Source organism: Mesoplodon densirostris, chromosome 2, assembly GCF_025265405.1.
Source record: "Mesoplodon densirostris isolate mMesDen1 chromosome 2, mMesDen1 primary haplotype, whole genome shotgun sequence".
Lineage (NCBI taxonomy): Eukaryota > Metazoa > Chordata > Mammalia > Artiodactyla > Ziphiidae > Mesoplodon > Mesoplodon densirostris.
Window position 1 is genome coordinate 88,541,151 of NC_082662.1, and position 16,332 is coordinate 88,557,482.

The 16,332-nt window shown below is 36.3% G+C and overlaps 1 protein-coding gene across 1 annotated transcript in view; it reads right to left on the reverse strand.

The window, feature by feature from the left end:
• The window catches only part of DPYD (dihydropyrimidine dehydrogenase), an 820,949-nt gene that overhangs the window by 779,768 nt on the left and 24,849 nt on the right, over positions 1-16,332 (reverse strand). Inside the window, exon 2 of the mRNA XM_060090168.1 lies at positions 1,399-1,509. Within this exon, the coding sequence (XP_059946151.1) occupies positions 1,399-1,509 (111 nt within the window). The remainder of the gene's footprint in view (positions 1-1,398; positions 1,510-16,332) is intronic.

A 16,332-nucleotide genomic window follows, 5' to 3' on the forward strand; every position in this document is an offset into this window, starting at 1 on the left:
TTTAAAGGCATTCTAAGTTTGAAAATTACGTGATTCTTTTTTCAGTGTCCTTCAATTGTTCACATCATTATACAGGAACATGACTGATAGTTGATCTATTCCTTGATCTAATTTGGACCACATTAGTGTCCTTCCAGAGACCTCTACTAGAAATGTCATAGTAGAATGCAAAGCTCACAGAGCCAGAGCAAGGAAAACTGAATTTCAAATCCAGATCTGCTAGTAAGTGGCTGTGTTATCATCTCAAGTCATGTTTCTCCGTATTTCTATTTCTCTTTTTTTACTCAAAAAACTTTGCTGGTTGGTCAGTGACAGAAAGATTAAAAATCAGATAAAAACAAATGCACATGAGCACATACCCTCAATTCCTATCCTCGAAGAGTTTATATGTAGGAAAGAAGTGCATAAAAATAAATTAAAATCATTGTATTAAATAGAACATATACACAAGGTACCAAAAGAGCTAATGTTAAATAAGCTAATACTATTAATTAGCTCACTAGTTACTTTGAGAAAATTAATTTTGGAGAAATTAATTTTGGGAAATCAGGTAAAAAGGAAATTGCTTTCCCAAACTTAAAGATTTATACCCCCTAAGACAGCATTTTAAAATTGCCTTCAAGGTTATACTTAATCCTCATTTATGGCCTAACAATCCCAGCCCAGTAATCATTTCATGGGTCCAATTAAATAACATTCTAGCAATCAGTAATCTCAGATTTTTGCACCTATACCTCACCCGGAACTATGAGATGTTCATATTGAATACCTAATGTGCAAATGTTCCCCCAAAGCATATTTTACAACAGTTTGTATATATTAGTATACCCTTGTTCAACTGAATTATATTTATAACTTTGAAACTCTTCTGTATCTTTGTGTCATTACAAAATGATTTTAAGAGGTTTTTACAGATTTTTAAGAAAATAAATTTTGGCACCAACCTAAATTTATATGATTTTAAACTATTTCAATAGTTTTTTGTTTGTTTGTTTGTTTGTTTGTTTTTTGCGGTACGCGGGCCTCTCACTGCTGTGGCCTCTCCCGTTGCGGAGCACAGGCTCCGGATGCGCAGGCCCAGCGGCCATGGCTCACGGGCCCAGCCGCTCCGTGGCATGTGGGATCTTCCTGGACCGGGGCACGAACCCGTGTCCCCTGCATCGGCAGGCGGACTCTCAACCACTGCACCACCAGGGAAGCCCTTCAATAGATTTTTTAAGCATCAAAATTAAACACACTTTTCAGATTATTAAAATATAAAATATTTAAAATAAGAAAAAAATCACAGCTGTACTTTACACATATTTAATTATGTTTCTAACTACATATAAAATCTGGTCTTACAGTGTGTAGAATGAGATAATTTTCAGCATGAACTCATGTATCAGTGGTACTTACAAAGCAGTTCTTATCAGGATTTCTTTTCCAATGTTTCTTGGCTAATTTCTTGGCCAAAGTGGAATGCAGAGTTGCATGAGATTGTGTTCGAGGATTTAAAGCCAGGATACTCTGAAGACAGTATAAACAAAGTATAAGCATGTGTAAATATGTTGGCATTTTAAAAAATCAAATTTTATTTTAAGATTCCCCACACATACCCCAAAGACATATATTAAAAATGCTGTTTTTCCCTTCTACTATTGTAATTCCACAACAAACTTATCTAAAGTAATCATTTACTAGGTGATATCCCAGCTGACTTTATAAAAATATTTATTAATGATAATATGGAATTCAAAAACATGTGAAATATAACAAATAACCCTTTAAGATAAATTTTATAATTAGTATTCTTACATGAGAATGAAAAGAGAGGCACTTAATTCCAGATTTGATTTAAAGTAGTAATAATACTCCCTACTTTAAGTTTTTAGGGTTTTACCAATTGCTTTCAAACGTATTATTTAATTTAACTTACAAACAGCTACTATTATCCCAAAATCTTGAATGATCAAATAAATTCAGGGTGGTTAAGTAAGCTGTTCAAGATCTCACAATTAATATGTGGAAGGGAATGAATCAGAACTCAGTTCTTCTGAGTGTTGGGCTTACATTTGAATTCATCCAAAGATGAAATCTATATATTTTACTGTGACTTTGTGAGGTATAAAGTAGAAGAGGAAACCCTTTCTAACCACACATGTAAAGCAGCACCTGAGTAACTGAATAAAGAATTCCAAAGCCCTGTCTTAAGCAATGCTTTAAAACATAACCCCTAGGAGTCTTCCAGAACAATCACATGAGGACCTCTGCAGATCAACTCCCCAGCAGAACAATATAACTGATAAAAATTAGTAAAACTAAGAATCCTTTGAAATCTCCAGAAATTGTCGTAAAGCCAAAGAGCAAATGAAGGAACATTTATTCAGGAAAAACCTACTAAAACTTGGTAAGAATGGCGAGGGTCTGTGGCATTTGAAGTGCAGTCTGCCCCCAGCCTCCACGCTACCAGTTCAGCCTGACAGAAATTCTACCTCAGGTGAGTACAGCCAAGAACACAGAGCTCCCTCTGCCCCCAGCCTCTAGCTGAGGCTGTGGTGTCTCCCAGAGAGAGGCAGGACATTAACATTTCTCATCCCCTCTCCCTACTCTACCAGCTATGCAGCAACTAAATGCCAGAAAGTGCAGCTGAGAAGTCAGGAGCTCCTTTGCTTCACCCACCCCCACTCATAGAGCAGAGGCTCTACTTCAGGAGCAAACATACCAGTAACAATTGGGGTTCTGATCACCATCATCTCAGCTCACTCATGGTTTAGAGTTAGCAAACCAAGAGAAGCAAACTGAGATCAGAGGTTACTGCCTTTTATGAGCAGGCGTGTCACTCTGTGAGAAGCAAGGCCACTGTAACCACACCTAGATCTGGAGCTGTGGCTCAGAGATTTTTCCCAGAGAAAGAGGCAGGCCATAAGAACAGACGGCTCTCCCCAGAAGAACTGACTTTATTTGAATTAACACATAGGAAGTTCAAGCCTAAGGGTAGTCTCAAAAACAATAAAGATTTTGATGCCAAACAATTAAGACAAAACTGGTAGCTTCATGAGAGCAATAAAGTAAAGCATAAGGCAGACAGTTTACCAGAAAGAAATAGCTAACAGCTCCTGTAGGGCCACAAGAAGCCGCAAAGACTCACCTGAAAACTACCCCTGCAAAGGGGCCCAAATTTAACTGAATCACACTGTGGAGCAATTTATATGGCAGGGCATTGTCAAAAACAGCAGCGCAATCAACTAAGAGCTGGCTGTGATACCAACAGAGGTGGATAGTTTAACAAAGAGAAGACACAGAGTCCCACTAAAACCCCTGTCAACCCAGAGTTACTGGGCACACACCCACGACTTCACCCTACATGAGTGCTATCGGAGGTTCACACCTTGGAGGAAATAGACTTCCCTAAAGTAGTCCACCAAATCACTAAACAAATATGCAAACAACAACAAGCCCCCATCCCTGGGGTGGGGGAGAAGGAAATTAGTATCCTGAATTGCTATATTATCTGAAATGTTCAGCTTTTAATAAAAAAAAAAATTACAAGACAAAGAAGCAGGATTATGTGATCCATGCAAGAAAAAAAGCAGATAACAGAAATTGCCTTTCAGAGGTTCCAGGTGTAAGATTTAATAAAAACTTCAAAGCAGCCATTATAGGGAAGGTATAGTAACAATATCTCATCAAACAGAGAATATTCATACAGAGATAGAAATTATTTTAAAAATTCTGGAGATAATAAACTATAATAACTGAAATGAAAAATTTGTTAGAGGGGCTCAATAGTATATTTTAACTTGCAGAAGAAAGAATCAGCAAATTTTAAGAGAACTCAAGAGAGATTATGCAATTCAACAAAGAGAAAAAATATATTTTTAAAAAATTAACAGAGCCTTAAAGATATGTGGTATACCATTAAGTACCCCAAAATATTATAGCAGGATATCAGAAGGAGAGGAAAGAAAGGAGGAGAAAAAAATATAAGGAGAAAAATGACTAAAATTTTGATTTTAAAAAAAAGACAGGGCCTCCCTGGTGGCGCAAGTGGTTGAGAGTCCGCCTGCCGATGCAGGGGATACGGGTTCGTGCCCCGGTCTGGGAGGATCCCATATGCCGCGGAGCGGCTGGGCCCGTGAGCCATGGCCGCTGGGCCTGCGCGTCCGGAGCCTGTGCTCCGCAACGGGGGAGGCCACAACAGTGAGAGGCCCGCATACCACAAAAAAAAAAAAAAAGACAGAAAAAACATTAAAGTATATATCCAATAAGCTCAAGAAATTTGAAGTAGGATAAACACAAAAAGATCCACACATAGGCACATTGGTAAAAATGCTAAAAGTCAACACCAAAGAGAAAATCTTGAAAGCAGCAAGAGAAAAATACTCATATGTACAAGGGAACTCCAGTAAGTTTAATGGTTGACTTCTCATCAGGAACAATAAATGTCTGAAAGTAGTAGGCTAACATTTACAAGGTACTAAAAGAAAAAAATTTTCAACCAAGAATCCTATACTGAAGGCAGAAGAACATAAAAGAAATAGATTCGAAGTATACTGTAAACCAACTAGACCTAATAGATATCTATAACCACACTCCACCCAACAACAGAATATACATTCTTCTCAAGTGTACACAAAACATTCTCTATGACAGACCAAATGCTAGGCCATAAAACAAGCCTTAATAAATTTTAAAGGATTAAGATCATACAAAGTAGTTCTCCAACCACAGTGGAATGGAAACAGATATCAATAACAGAAAGAAATCTGGGAAATTCACAAACAGCTTACATGCACATAGTAAACACTGTGCTGAGAGGAGTCAGTTACAAAATACCACATATTGTATGATTCTATTTATACATAATATCCCAAATAGGCAATGCTATAGAGACAGAAAGTAGACTGTGGGTGCCAGGGGCTGGGGGGATTAGGGGCAAATGCAACATTACTGCTAAAGTGTATATGGTTTCTTTGGGGATGATGAAAGTTGATTGTGGTGATAGCAGCACAGCTATGAATATACTAAAAGCCTTTGAATTCTACACTTTATACAGGTAAATTGTACAGTATGTGAATTACATCTCAATAAGGCTGTTACCAAATAATAATAATAATAATAAACACATATTCTACATTCAGTGGATTTCACTGTATACTGCATTCATTCTAATAAACATCATTGGGACTTATTTTATTATACCAGTATAGATGAAGATTACTTTTAGTAATTGTTATATATGATATACATGAGATTTCTTCAATCTATCAATTTAGATGTCTGTGTTCTGGACAACAAACGAACAATAGAGCTATGAACAGTGTATTCCTTATGATGAAATAATGCCAAAGCAACCTAGTAATAAGAGCCAACATTAGAAAACATAAGTGGGCTCCCCTGGCAGCACAGTAGTTAAGAATCCACCTGCCAATGGAGGGGACACAGGTTCGAACCCTGGTCTGGGAAGATCCCACATGCCGTGCAGCAACTACGCCCGTGCACCACAACTACTGAGTCTGCGCTCTAGAGCCCACGAGCCACCACTATTGAGCCCTCGTGCCACAACTACTGAAGCCCGTGTGCCTACAGCCCGTGCTCCGCAACAAGAGAAGCCACCACAATGGAAGCCCACTCACCGCAACTAGAGAAAGCCCACTAGCAGCAGCGAAGACCCAATACAGCCAAAAATAAATAAATTCATTTTAAAAAAAGAAAGAAAACATAAGTAATCTCATTTTTATACAAAAGAAGTTGAAAACACTTTCTTATTATAAAATAGATGCAGTTTTGTTTTAGTTATTCAACCTGAACCATTACTAATCTCACACATTAATTCAAACTGATAAATAAAAAGATGAGATTTTTTAAAGGTAGTTATTGGGGCCAACATTTAAAGGAAAAAAAACTGGGTAATATGCAAGAAAGATGGCTGTATTTCATTTAGTTTTTACTTCCACGATCCATATTGTGATAAATGATTATGTTTATGTCGGCATAGTAATGTAACTTTGAGAATAAATATTCTGAATGCAATTTATTGGTGGCTTATCACAGTAACTTTTCTTTTACACAGCATAAGTAGAAAGTATAACACAACATGAAATATTGGGTTAACCTTTTGCAAAAAGGCAGTGAGTTGAATTCAATGGATCTTAGCTAAAAATAAATTGGATTGTGGAGAATGGTTACCAAGGATTTGACTTAATAATATCCCAAATGAAAAGTGATATAAAATAAAAATACAAGACATGAGTGGTTGAGAGCTGTTAAAAACAATTTTCCAAAGGAAGATTTTTTAAAACTAAAAGTCAATATCATCAATAACTAAGCAGCTGGCAGAATAATACAGGAAAGCTCTAAATTGTGTTCTTCCTAAGAAATGACCAAAGCCAGGTCCTAAAAGGGTCACAGGGTCCCCTCTCTGGATAAATTGAGCACTGTAAGAGGCCCATTAACCCTTTCAGATATAAGGCATACTGCTTATAAAGGGAGATTTTCTCCCGTGCAAAGAATTTGGCCTTTGGCTTTCCCATTTTCAGTACACAATAAAAATGTACTGGTGATTCTAAAGACAAAAAACAGAATTTGAGAAAATTTCATTGTACTAATTTTATTTAGGTTAAGAAACTATAGAATATGATCCAGAGACAGATTTACACATGAGATCAAATCAGAGGCATGTGTTGTCACTGTGCTGTCTGTCAGTGCTATTCTGGGAAGCAGCTGGAATGCCACAACACACAAACTAGAATTCTGCATCTGAGGAGCATCCTTCTGTACTGCCATAGAGAACACAAAGAGGAGCCCATATTGACTACAATAACAGGCCCTCACTTCACAAATAAAAGCATTAAGTCTTAGCCCAAAAATACTGGAACTGAGTACTGAGAGCTTGAATACCAACTGCAGAAAACCACTTGGCCAACATATTCTCTTTCTAAACACACAGCTTTGTTTTATATCACAATATCGATTATTCAAACATAATGCATCATTAAGCTCCCTTCATCCTTTGCATTTTAAATTATAAGCAAATGTTTCCTCTTCAGTACTGGTCATTGCTTACTGACCCATTAACATAATACACATACACTGACATTTTTGATTTACAGGCTGAACTTAATGAGTTAGATTTTGTCTTATTTAAATTATGCTTAAATTTTGCCTCTGATAACTCATCCTGAGTTCTCTATAACGGTCTCCTACTTTCCACTGCATCCGGTAAAAAATAAATAAAATTTAAAACATGCTTTTCTCATTTTTTCATAATTCGGTATAACTATCTTGATTTCAACAAAACATTGTATTGTGCTGCCATTCTTTTCCTCTATAAATATTCTCAGCTAACCGAAAAACAGAAACAACTATTGCTTAATGATTTTGCTAAGTACTTCTTGCTTCATCCACGTAACAATCTAACAAATGTTCATCAATGGAGAACTGAACTTTTCAGTATTCATTTGCTTAACAGTCTCTTGCTTACAGGCCCCAAACTCAGCCAATTACCCTACCCTTTCCTATGTCTATCACTAGTCATAGTATAAGGCAAGTTTAAGAAACTTATGAATTTACAAAGGTGTCTTTGGTTCTTGGATAAGCTCAGAACTCCAGCTGGGTTGGGAGCTGAAGAGGAGGGAATGCAGCCTCCATTTTGCACCTTGCACCCACACTTGAGATATAAATAACCTTGAAGTCTGAAAACCTTGGAAATCCATGGTAATCAGTCCCAGTCAAGAAATCTAATTATTCTTAATGCATTTTCATTCTTTGTCCAGGCTCAGATTTCTTTTCCTTTAGGTTGGACTACCTTTCAAAATAACTTATCTTCCATATTTTTCATTTTACTAGCTCTATTCAAAGAACATCTTTTCCTTTATGCACAATGACTAACTCACTACAGTTAATACATAATTGATGAAGGATGGCATCTCTAACAGTCCTAAATTTTACAACTTTCATTGTATTAAATATTTACTAAGCAATATGCATAGTGTTTCAGATTAAATTTGGGCTTAGATTTTAGCTCTACTATTTTTGCTGGTTATTTAAACTCTCAGTCCCTCTACTTCTTCAACTATAAAATGGTCATTAGTAATAGTACCTACCCCATAGGGTTGTTTTGAGGATTAGTGGTGCATGCAGAAAGTGCTTAATACCTGTTATCAATTAGTATATGATGGGACTAGATTTTAGACTCCACTCAACCCATTTATATTCATATTCTTATATTGTTAATTTTGAACACATATGTATATATGAATCATACAGGAATATAGAAACAGATGAAGGCAACAGGTGAAAAGATAACTATATATGAGACTGTAAGTAGAGATATATCCCAGGTGAAACCAAACCATTGGTCTCTGAACTTATCTTTGCCCTAAGTCTGCAATTTCAAAGGCACATTGCCTGAAAATGCAATATACGCTTCACAAATTAGAATGGAAGGGTCATGAAATTCAATTACAGATTTTTAAAATCCAGTACATGTATATAGCAATGTAGATATCATTTTATAATACATACAGCTCTATATAACTCATGGATCTTTGGTTGCAACATGTTTAGGTGAACTCACATTACATTTCCTTCCCAAGAAAGACAGGGCAAGTCAAAAGTGATGAATTTATAAAACATCAAAAAACTCATCAACTGGAAGTGAATGAACCCCTTCAGAATGCTAGTCATTCTGGGAATTCCATGCCTGGGAAATCTGATCTATTTCTACTGAACCAATAGTTAACACAAATAAAATAGTTTTTACATATCTTAAAACACTGCATTCATCATGTCACTCTCCTATTCAACAAGCAAAGGTCTGCCACGTGAAGCTGCTGTCTGCCTTTGCAGGGTCCAGTATGTACTCTCCTTCACTTACAGAATACACACCACACATTAGACACCTAAGTGTTTCCTAATTGAAAAAAGTCTTTTAATGTCTTTCAGAAAAGATTAAGAATTCAAACACAGGATCCATAACTTATACATCTGATATTAATCTCATAATTCTTAATACAGAACAGAGCAAACCAAAGGTGGTGACTGATTCTGACTTAGACACTGTATTAGTCAGCTTGGGCTGCTATAAAAGAATCTCATAGACATTTCTTTCTCACAGTTCCGAGAAGGCCCTGTCTCTAAATACCATCACATTGAGAGTTAGGGCTTCAACACATAAAATTTAACGGGGACACAAACATTCAGTCCATAACAGCCACGGAAAGGATTCTACTATCTGTGGAACTATGCAAATGTTGTTAATCCTGGGCATTAACTTAAAATCTTAAGATTGCAGTGGTACTACATTGAATCTACACTTTTATTTTATCAAGAAGAAACTTCAGAATAAATAAAAGAGATATTACATGGTATTGCTTAAATTTTAATAAAAACAATATTGACAAAGAAATTAATACTAGCCATTAGTTATGTATCTTCCTTTATTCCTTTAACCATTTGAATAGCATATATACCTAGTTATGTACTGTTTATATATTTTCATTACAGGAATTGAAAACAGAGTGTCACATGCAAACCCTTATAAAGTGGTATCAAAAATATAAAAAAGATGAGAACCTGTACTATACCCATTTTATTTAAAAATTTCACTACTTTATAAACTATTTTCTATTTAATATAATTTAATATATTATTGCAAAGTATCTCTGCATTATATATTTTAAACCAATATTTGGAAAAGGCATAACTATAAAAATTCATGCTAAAAATAGTATCTTACATTCGCAAGAGTTGCATATATATATATGAATGTATACACAGAAACTCAAGATAAAATTATGCATGAAGAGAATTAAAGAGAATTATTACATTACCAGAAAATATTCACCAGTTCACTGATAATTAAGAAAATTCATATTCTAGAATTTATATTTTATATTCAAGAAAAATTAGCAACTTTATCTCAAAACTTGCTTTACAGAAATTTTTTGGCCTCAAAAATCAGCCTTTGAGAGTCTTTTTAATATGAAAATTATTACAATTTACCTTTAATCTATTAACTTTTGTGTATAAGATACATTGTTTCTCAAAAGAGCTGTGTTTACAAGACTAAGGGTCATTTTAGTTCAAGAGACGCTAAGTGTACGCCAGCATACTAAAAATAAAGCAATACTGGACAGCAAATGGAAAAAGCTAGAAAACAAGATTTAAGGGGAACGAAGTGAGTACGACCTTGGCTGAGTTTAGATTTTTTTTTTAATTAACTAAATTGAGCAAGCAGCATGATCTTCAGGTTCACAAAATCGTAATAAATCAAGGGTTGACTAGTTGCCCTTCATTTATATGGTTAACAGCTAAAAGGAAACATATATGGGCTAGCAAGTGATTTATATCAGAAATAAAAACTAAAATTATTTTTAAGTGATCTATTAATTTCTTGATTTTATTAACATGAAGAATTATCATAAGATACATTTTCTTTTTGCCACCAGGAAGACATCCATACCTGTGCAGAGACTAACCTACTTTCTTCCTTTTTTCCGCCCCACCATCCCCTAGTCTATCCCCAAAGCTGTGCTTGCTTAACAAAAACTAAAGCAAAACCTTTGAACCAGCCCCAGCCAGAAAGCGCCAAGACAGTCAACCGCCCTGAACCAGTTCCAGCCCAACCACGAGGGCAGCGCCTGCGCAGACGAGACCCAAAGTGTCCATAAGTTGCCTTTGCCTCATTACCATGCTAAGATCTCCATCCAAACAGGGGGCTTGCACTTTGCGAGACACAGTTTGTGCTGTGTGCAAAGGAGCCCAAAGGACTACTCATGCTCTGGTTGTTTCTGGAAATTGCTGCCCCTTTCCCAAATTCTGATGGCATACTCACCTGTTACCCCTTAAAAGTTTCTCGCCTCCCTCCCTGAGGGAGAAGGTTTCAGTAGAACACGGAGCTTTCCCTTCCTCATTCCTTAATCAATAAATACAGTTTCCTGCTCTGCTTTGCCGAACCTGCTCCCCTTCAATTGGTGCAAGTAGCACCAGGCAAGGAAAGGACCTCACTGGGATCCACCCGATCCAGGAGGGGGTCAGTAAGAATTTGAGAAGGATAAGTGTGAAGCAAGGATGTGGTGAGTTTGGGAGTTGAACTATTTAAAATCAAGAAAATGCAACTTTTTTTTTTTTTTTTTTTTTTTTTTTTGCGTTACCTGGGCCTCTCACTGCCGTGGCCTCTCCCGTTGCGGAGCACAGGCTCCAGACACGCAGGCTCAGCGGCCATGGCTCACGGGCCTAGCCGCTCCGCGGCATGTGGGATCCTCCCGGACCGGGGCACGAACCCGTGTCCCCTGCATCGGCAAGCAGACTCTCAACCACTGCGCCACCAGGGAAGCCCAAGAAAATGCAACTTTGGAAACTTTTTTTTTATTATGCTATAAGCTTTAGTTTACTTCTCAACTCTCCATGACTTTTATGACGTATTCAATACTGTTGATTTGCTCTTCTATCCAGAAATACATTGTCTTTGGTTTCTCTGGTATCAGAGTTTTAAGGCCTCTCTTTCTATTCACTACCTTTACTTCTGTGACTTCCATTGCCCTCTTGACCACAATTAAGGGTCCTTGGACCTCTTCTGCATGCCCCTTTATTGATGATTTCTGCAGCTGAGTCTTATATCTATATTCCAAACCTTGAGATCTCTCTCTGTCTTGATCTACAGTTATCTACTTCACTGGATGCCAAATAACCCAATTGCATGTTCCATCATTATCTCAATTTCTTCACATCAAAAAACAATGTATTGTCTTTTTCACCCAACTTTTTAACTCCACTTGACTTCTGTCAATAATACCACCACTTCTCTAGTAAATTGAACTTCACATGTGGTCAATCTATAACTACTATTTCTTTTGTCCCTTAAACCCACACAATGCCAATGTTATTTACATCTGGCCCATCCTCTGTATTTCCTTTTTCTACCAACTATTGCAGATCCTATTACAGTACACTTCGATCATGATATAATAATACTCTCTCAATTAAACTATTCACCTCAATTCTGTACTTTCTCTCTTTCCTATATAACAGACATCCTACACACACATAAATGCACGTGCACACACACATATACACACCACAAAGCTTAAATGTCTCCCCATTACATACATAATGCCAATAAAACTATCACCTTGCTATTCAATCTGGTACCCACACATAGACACACCACAAGGCTTGACTGTCTCCCTGTTACATGCCTAATGCCAATAAAAATTATCACTTTGCTATTCAACCTGGTACCACCTACCACTCCAACCTACTTCCACTCTCACCTATTTGTTGTTTACTGAGTCTGTGTACAATCCTGCATCCACACCTCTGCTCACATCACTTCCTGTCTAGGATGCAGCCACTTTATGTTAGTTTAAATGCTAACTTTCCTTTAAGAACTAAGAACTATTTCCTCCAAAAATTAAGAAGAACTGTCCCTGCCTCTATTTATATCATATCCATGAACTTCTAGATAACTTATTGCCACTGTCATTGGACACATCAGATAGGATATCAAGTAATTATTAATATATATGCCCTCTCATCAAACTGTTCAGTAAAACCCTCAAAAGCAATGATATAGTTTATATATACTCCTGTCCTCAAAACCAAGCATAATTTTTCATTAGTAAAATTATGCAAAAAAATGTTAATAAGAAAAGTTCTTTAGCAAAACAGTCATAAAAAGCAGCAAGAAACTTCCACTGGAGAATGAACTTTAATGCTGGCAAAAACAAACAGAACTTTGTTTTCTTAGTGTTCATTCTATTGCAGAGGACAAAGAACACCATTCAGTATCTGTCAGCACTTACAAAGATTTTTAAGCCATATAATCATTAACTACTCCAAAATGGGAGGTCAGTGTTTTCCTACTTTCACTGGAAGGTTTAATCATGCAACTCACTTGCTGAAGCAGCAGTGAAACACTTTGAACTGAACCTTGCAGTCTGTGGTAATATAACACCAGCAAAAAGTTCTGACAAGAAAACAAATGAATCACTTGTTACCCACTTTGAACATGTTCTAGGGTCAAAATTTTGGATTTTATTACACAACACAGACATCTCCAACATATGATAGATGTGGTTCCTACAACAAAAGAAGATGCAGACCACTGGATGAAGTAGACACAAAAAAATAAAAATAAAGTGGTCTAAGTATGTTCATAGAGCAATGCATGGTGCTAAGTCAGCCCAGAAGGTGAGTCTAGGAAAGGCTAGATTTGAAGTGTATTTTTTAAGGGCTTCCCTTGTAATCTTTAAAATAAAAAGGAGATCCTCTTAAAAGAAAGTATGACTTGTTGTTTATAACAACAAAAACCTGGAAAATACCTGGCAAGAAGAGAAAAGTTAAATTACGGTCTGTCTACAATTGAGTAATATACATACTATAAATTGTGTTTAAAAAAATACTGATGTGGAGAAAATATTATGAAAAGTTTTTAAAAGGAGGAAAAATCAAATTTATATATGAAATAAGATCAGTTCCATGAGAAAGATATAATTTTGTGTATTAAATAACTATGTTAATTAATATAAAATTCATGGATATAATTACTATCTAAGCCCCTTCTCTTACATGGTATCTTGTATTCTTTGTTTGAGTGCCTAAGAGAATGATCTCCATTTATTACAAAAAGTAGTATTAGCTAATGGAAAATATGCAGTATGAAGTCAGATCAAGATATCTCAATTCTTTAACAAACATGATCTAGCAATTACAACTAGGGGCATAAATATTTCACTTTAAATACTTTGGATTTAAACCTAAATTAAGATATGAAGAAATGAAGCCTCTTTTACTACTCTTCAGTTATAATTAAATACTACTTGACCTAAACTGGTTTCCTTTCAGGAATAAATAAAATTAACTCTCTGCATCTTCTCAGGGTCTCTAGGATTTAGTACATTAGAGTTGGAATGGACTTTAGATATTAATATTTGATTTCCCATCCTAACTCAGAAATCTTATTCCAAACACTTATTAAACTATATCAATCAAATTTATCAAAGAAATATGACAAAGCATTAATCTATAACATACAAGGCTCAAATTATTAGAAAACAAGAAAATGCTAAAAGATAAATACAAAAAGGGCATAAACACTTCACAGAGGAATGCATGTATATTTCCAGTTAAAAAATGTTCAGCCACCCACTGGGTCTTCATTGAAATAATTTTCTTCTCCTATCACTACTAGAAAAGCCCTTGTCAACTCTCTGATGATGAACAAGTTGCCCAGTATTTCTCGTTGTGCTATTGTTGTCATACATTTTACTCTTTTTTTTCATATTTTTCACCTTTTTTTAACTTTTCAAGTAATTTTTATAATAGCTTTATTGAGATATAATTCACTTACCACACAGTTTACCCATTTAAAGTATACAATTTAATAGCTTTTAGTACATTCAGAGTTGTGTAACCATCATCAAAATCAATTTTAGAACACTGCATCAATTCCCCCTCCCCCAAAAAATCCATACCCATTAGTAGTCACTTTCCATTTCCCCCAAACTCCCAGATTCAGGCAATCATTAATCTACCTCCTGACTACAGATTTGTCTGTTCTTTTTTCCCAGCTTCACTGAAGTAATTGAGAGATTATAAAATATATATGTATTTAAGGTATACAATGTTGTTCTAAATATATATATACATCATGAAATGTTACCACAATCGAGCTAATTAAAATACCCATCCCCTTACAGTTACCTTTTGTGGGGGGGGGGGAAGAACATTTTAGGTCTACTCTCAGTAAATGTCAAATAATACAGTACTATTAACTATGGTCACCACACTGTACGTATCAGATTTCTAGAACATGTTCACTCTGCAAAACTGAAACTTCGTACCCTTTGACAATCATCTCTCCATTTCCCCCACCTCCCAGCCCCTATTTTTGCCTTTCTGTGCCCAGCTTATTTCACTTAGCACAATGTCCTCCAGGTTCATCCATGACATGGCAAATGAGATAATTTCCTTTGTTTTTATGGCTGAATATTCGTGTGTGTGTGTGTGTGTGTGTGTGTGTGTGTGTGTGTGTACTCCATTTTAGTTATTTACTCATCCATTGATGGACCCTTGAGTTGTTTCTGTATCTAGACTATTGTGACTGGTGCTGCAATGAACATGGGAGTACAAGTATCTTCTCTTCTGATACTGATTTCTGTCTTTTGAATATATACCCAGAAGTGGGATTGCTGATCATGTGGTAGTTCCATTTTTAATTTTGGGGGGAAATTTCACACTCTTTTCCATAACTGCTGTACCAATTTACAGTCCCAACAACAGTGCACAAGAGTTCCCTTTTCTCCACATTCTCGCCAGCATTCATTATCTTTCGTCTTTCTGATAACAGCCCTAACAGTGTGAGGTAGGCTCTCACTGTGGTTTTAATTTTCATTTCACTCATGATTAGAGGTGTTGAACACCTTTTCATATACCTATTAGCCATTTGTATGACTTCTTTGAGAAATGTCTATTTGCATCTGCCTTTTTAATTGGATTGTTTTCTCACTATGGATTCACCTATTCCAGACATGTCATATAAACAGAATCACACAATATATGGTCTTTTGTAACTGCTTTCTTTCATTTTGCACAATGTTTTCAATGTTTTATCCATGTTGCAGTTTACTTTTATGTATATTATAAACCCCACACTACATAGTTTTCATTTAAATAATTACCTTTTAATGACCTTTAAATAAGTAAAAACCATATATTTACCCATGCAGTTACCATTTTTGCAGTTTTGTATTCCTTTGTGTAAATCAATATTTCTTCCTGATATCATTTTCCTTGTCTGAAGGACGTGACTTCCTTTCACATTTCTTACAGTGCAGGTTTGCTGCTGATACACTCTTTCAGCTTTTGTCTGAAAAAGTCTTTTTCCCCTTAGTTTTTTGTTTTTGTTTTTGTTTTTTTTTTTGCGGTATGTGGGCCTCTCACTGCCGTGGCCTCTCTCGTTGCGGAGCACAGGCTCCGGACGTGCAGGCTCAGCGGCCATGGCTCACGGGCCCAGCCGCTCCGTGGCATGTGGGATCCTCCCAGACCGGGGCACGAACCTGCATCCCCTGCATCAGCAAGCGGACTCTCAACCACTGCGCCACCAGGGAAGCCCGCCCCTTAGTTTTTGAATGCTGATTTCACTGAGTATAGAATTCTAGGTTGAGAGTTTTGTGTTTTTCCCAGTTCTTTAAATACGTTGCTCTGCTGTCTTCTCACTTGCATGGTTTCCAAGAAGAAATCTGTTTACCCTATCTCTGTTCTTCTGAACCAAGTTTGCCTGTTTTTTTCTGTCTGCTTTGAAGATTTTCTCCTTATAACTGGCTTTCAGCAATTTGATTATGATGT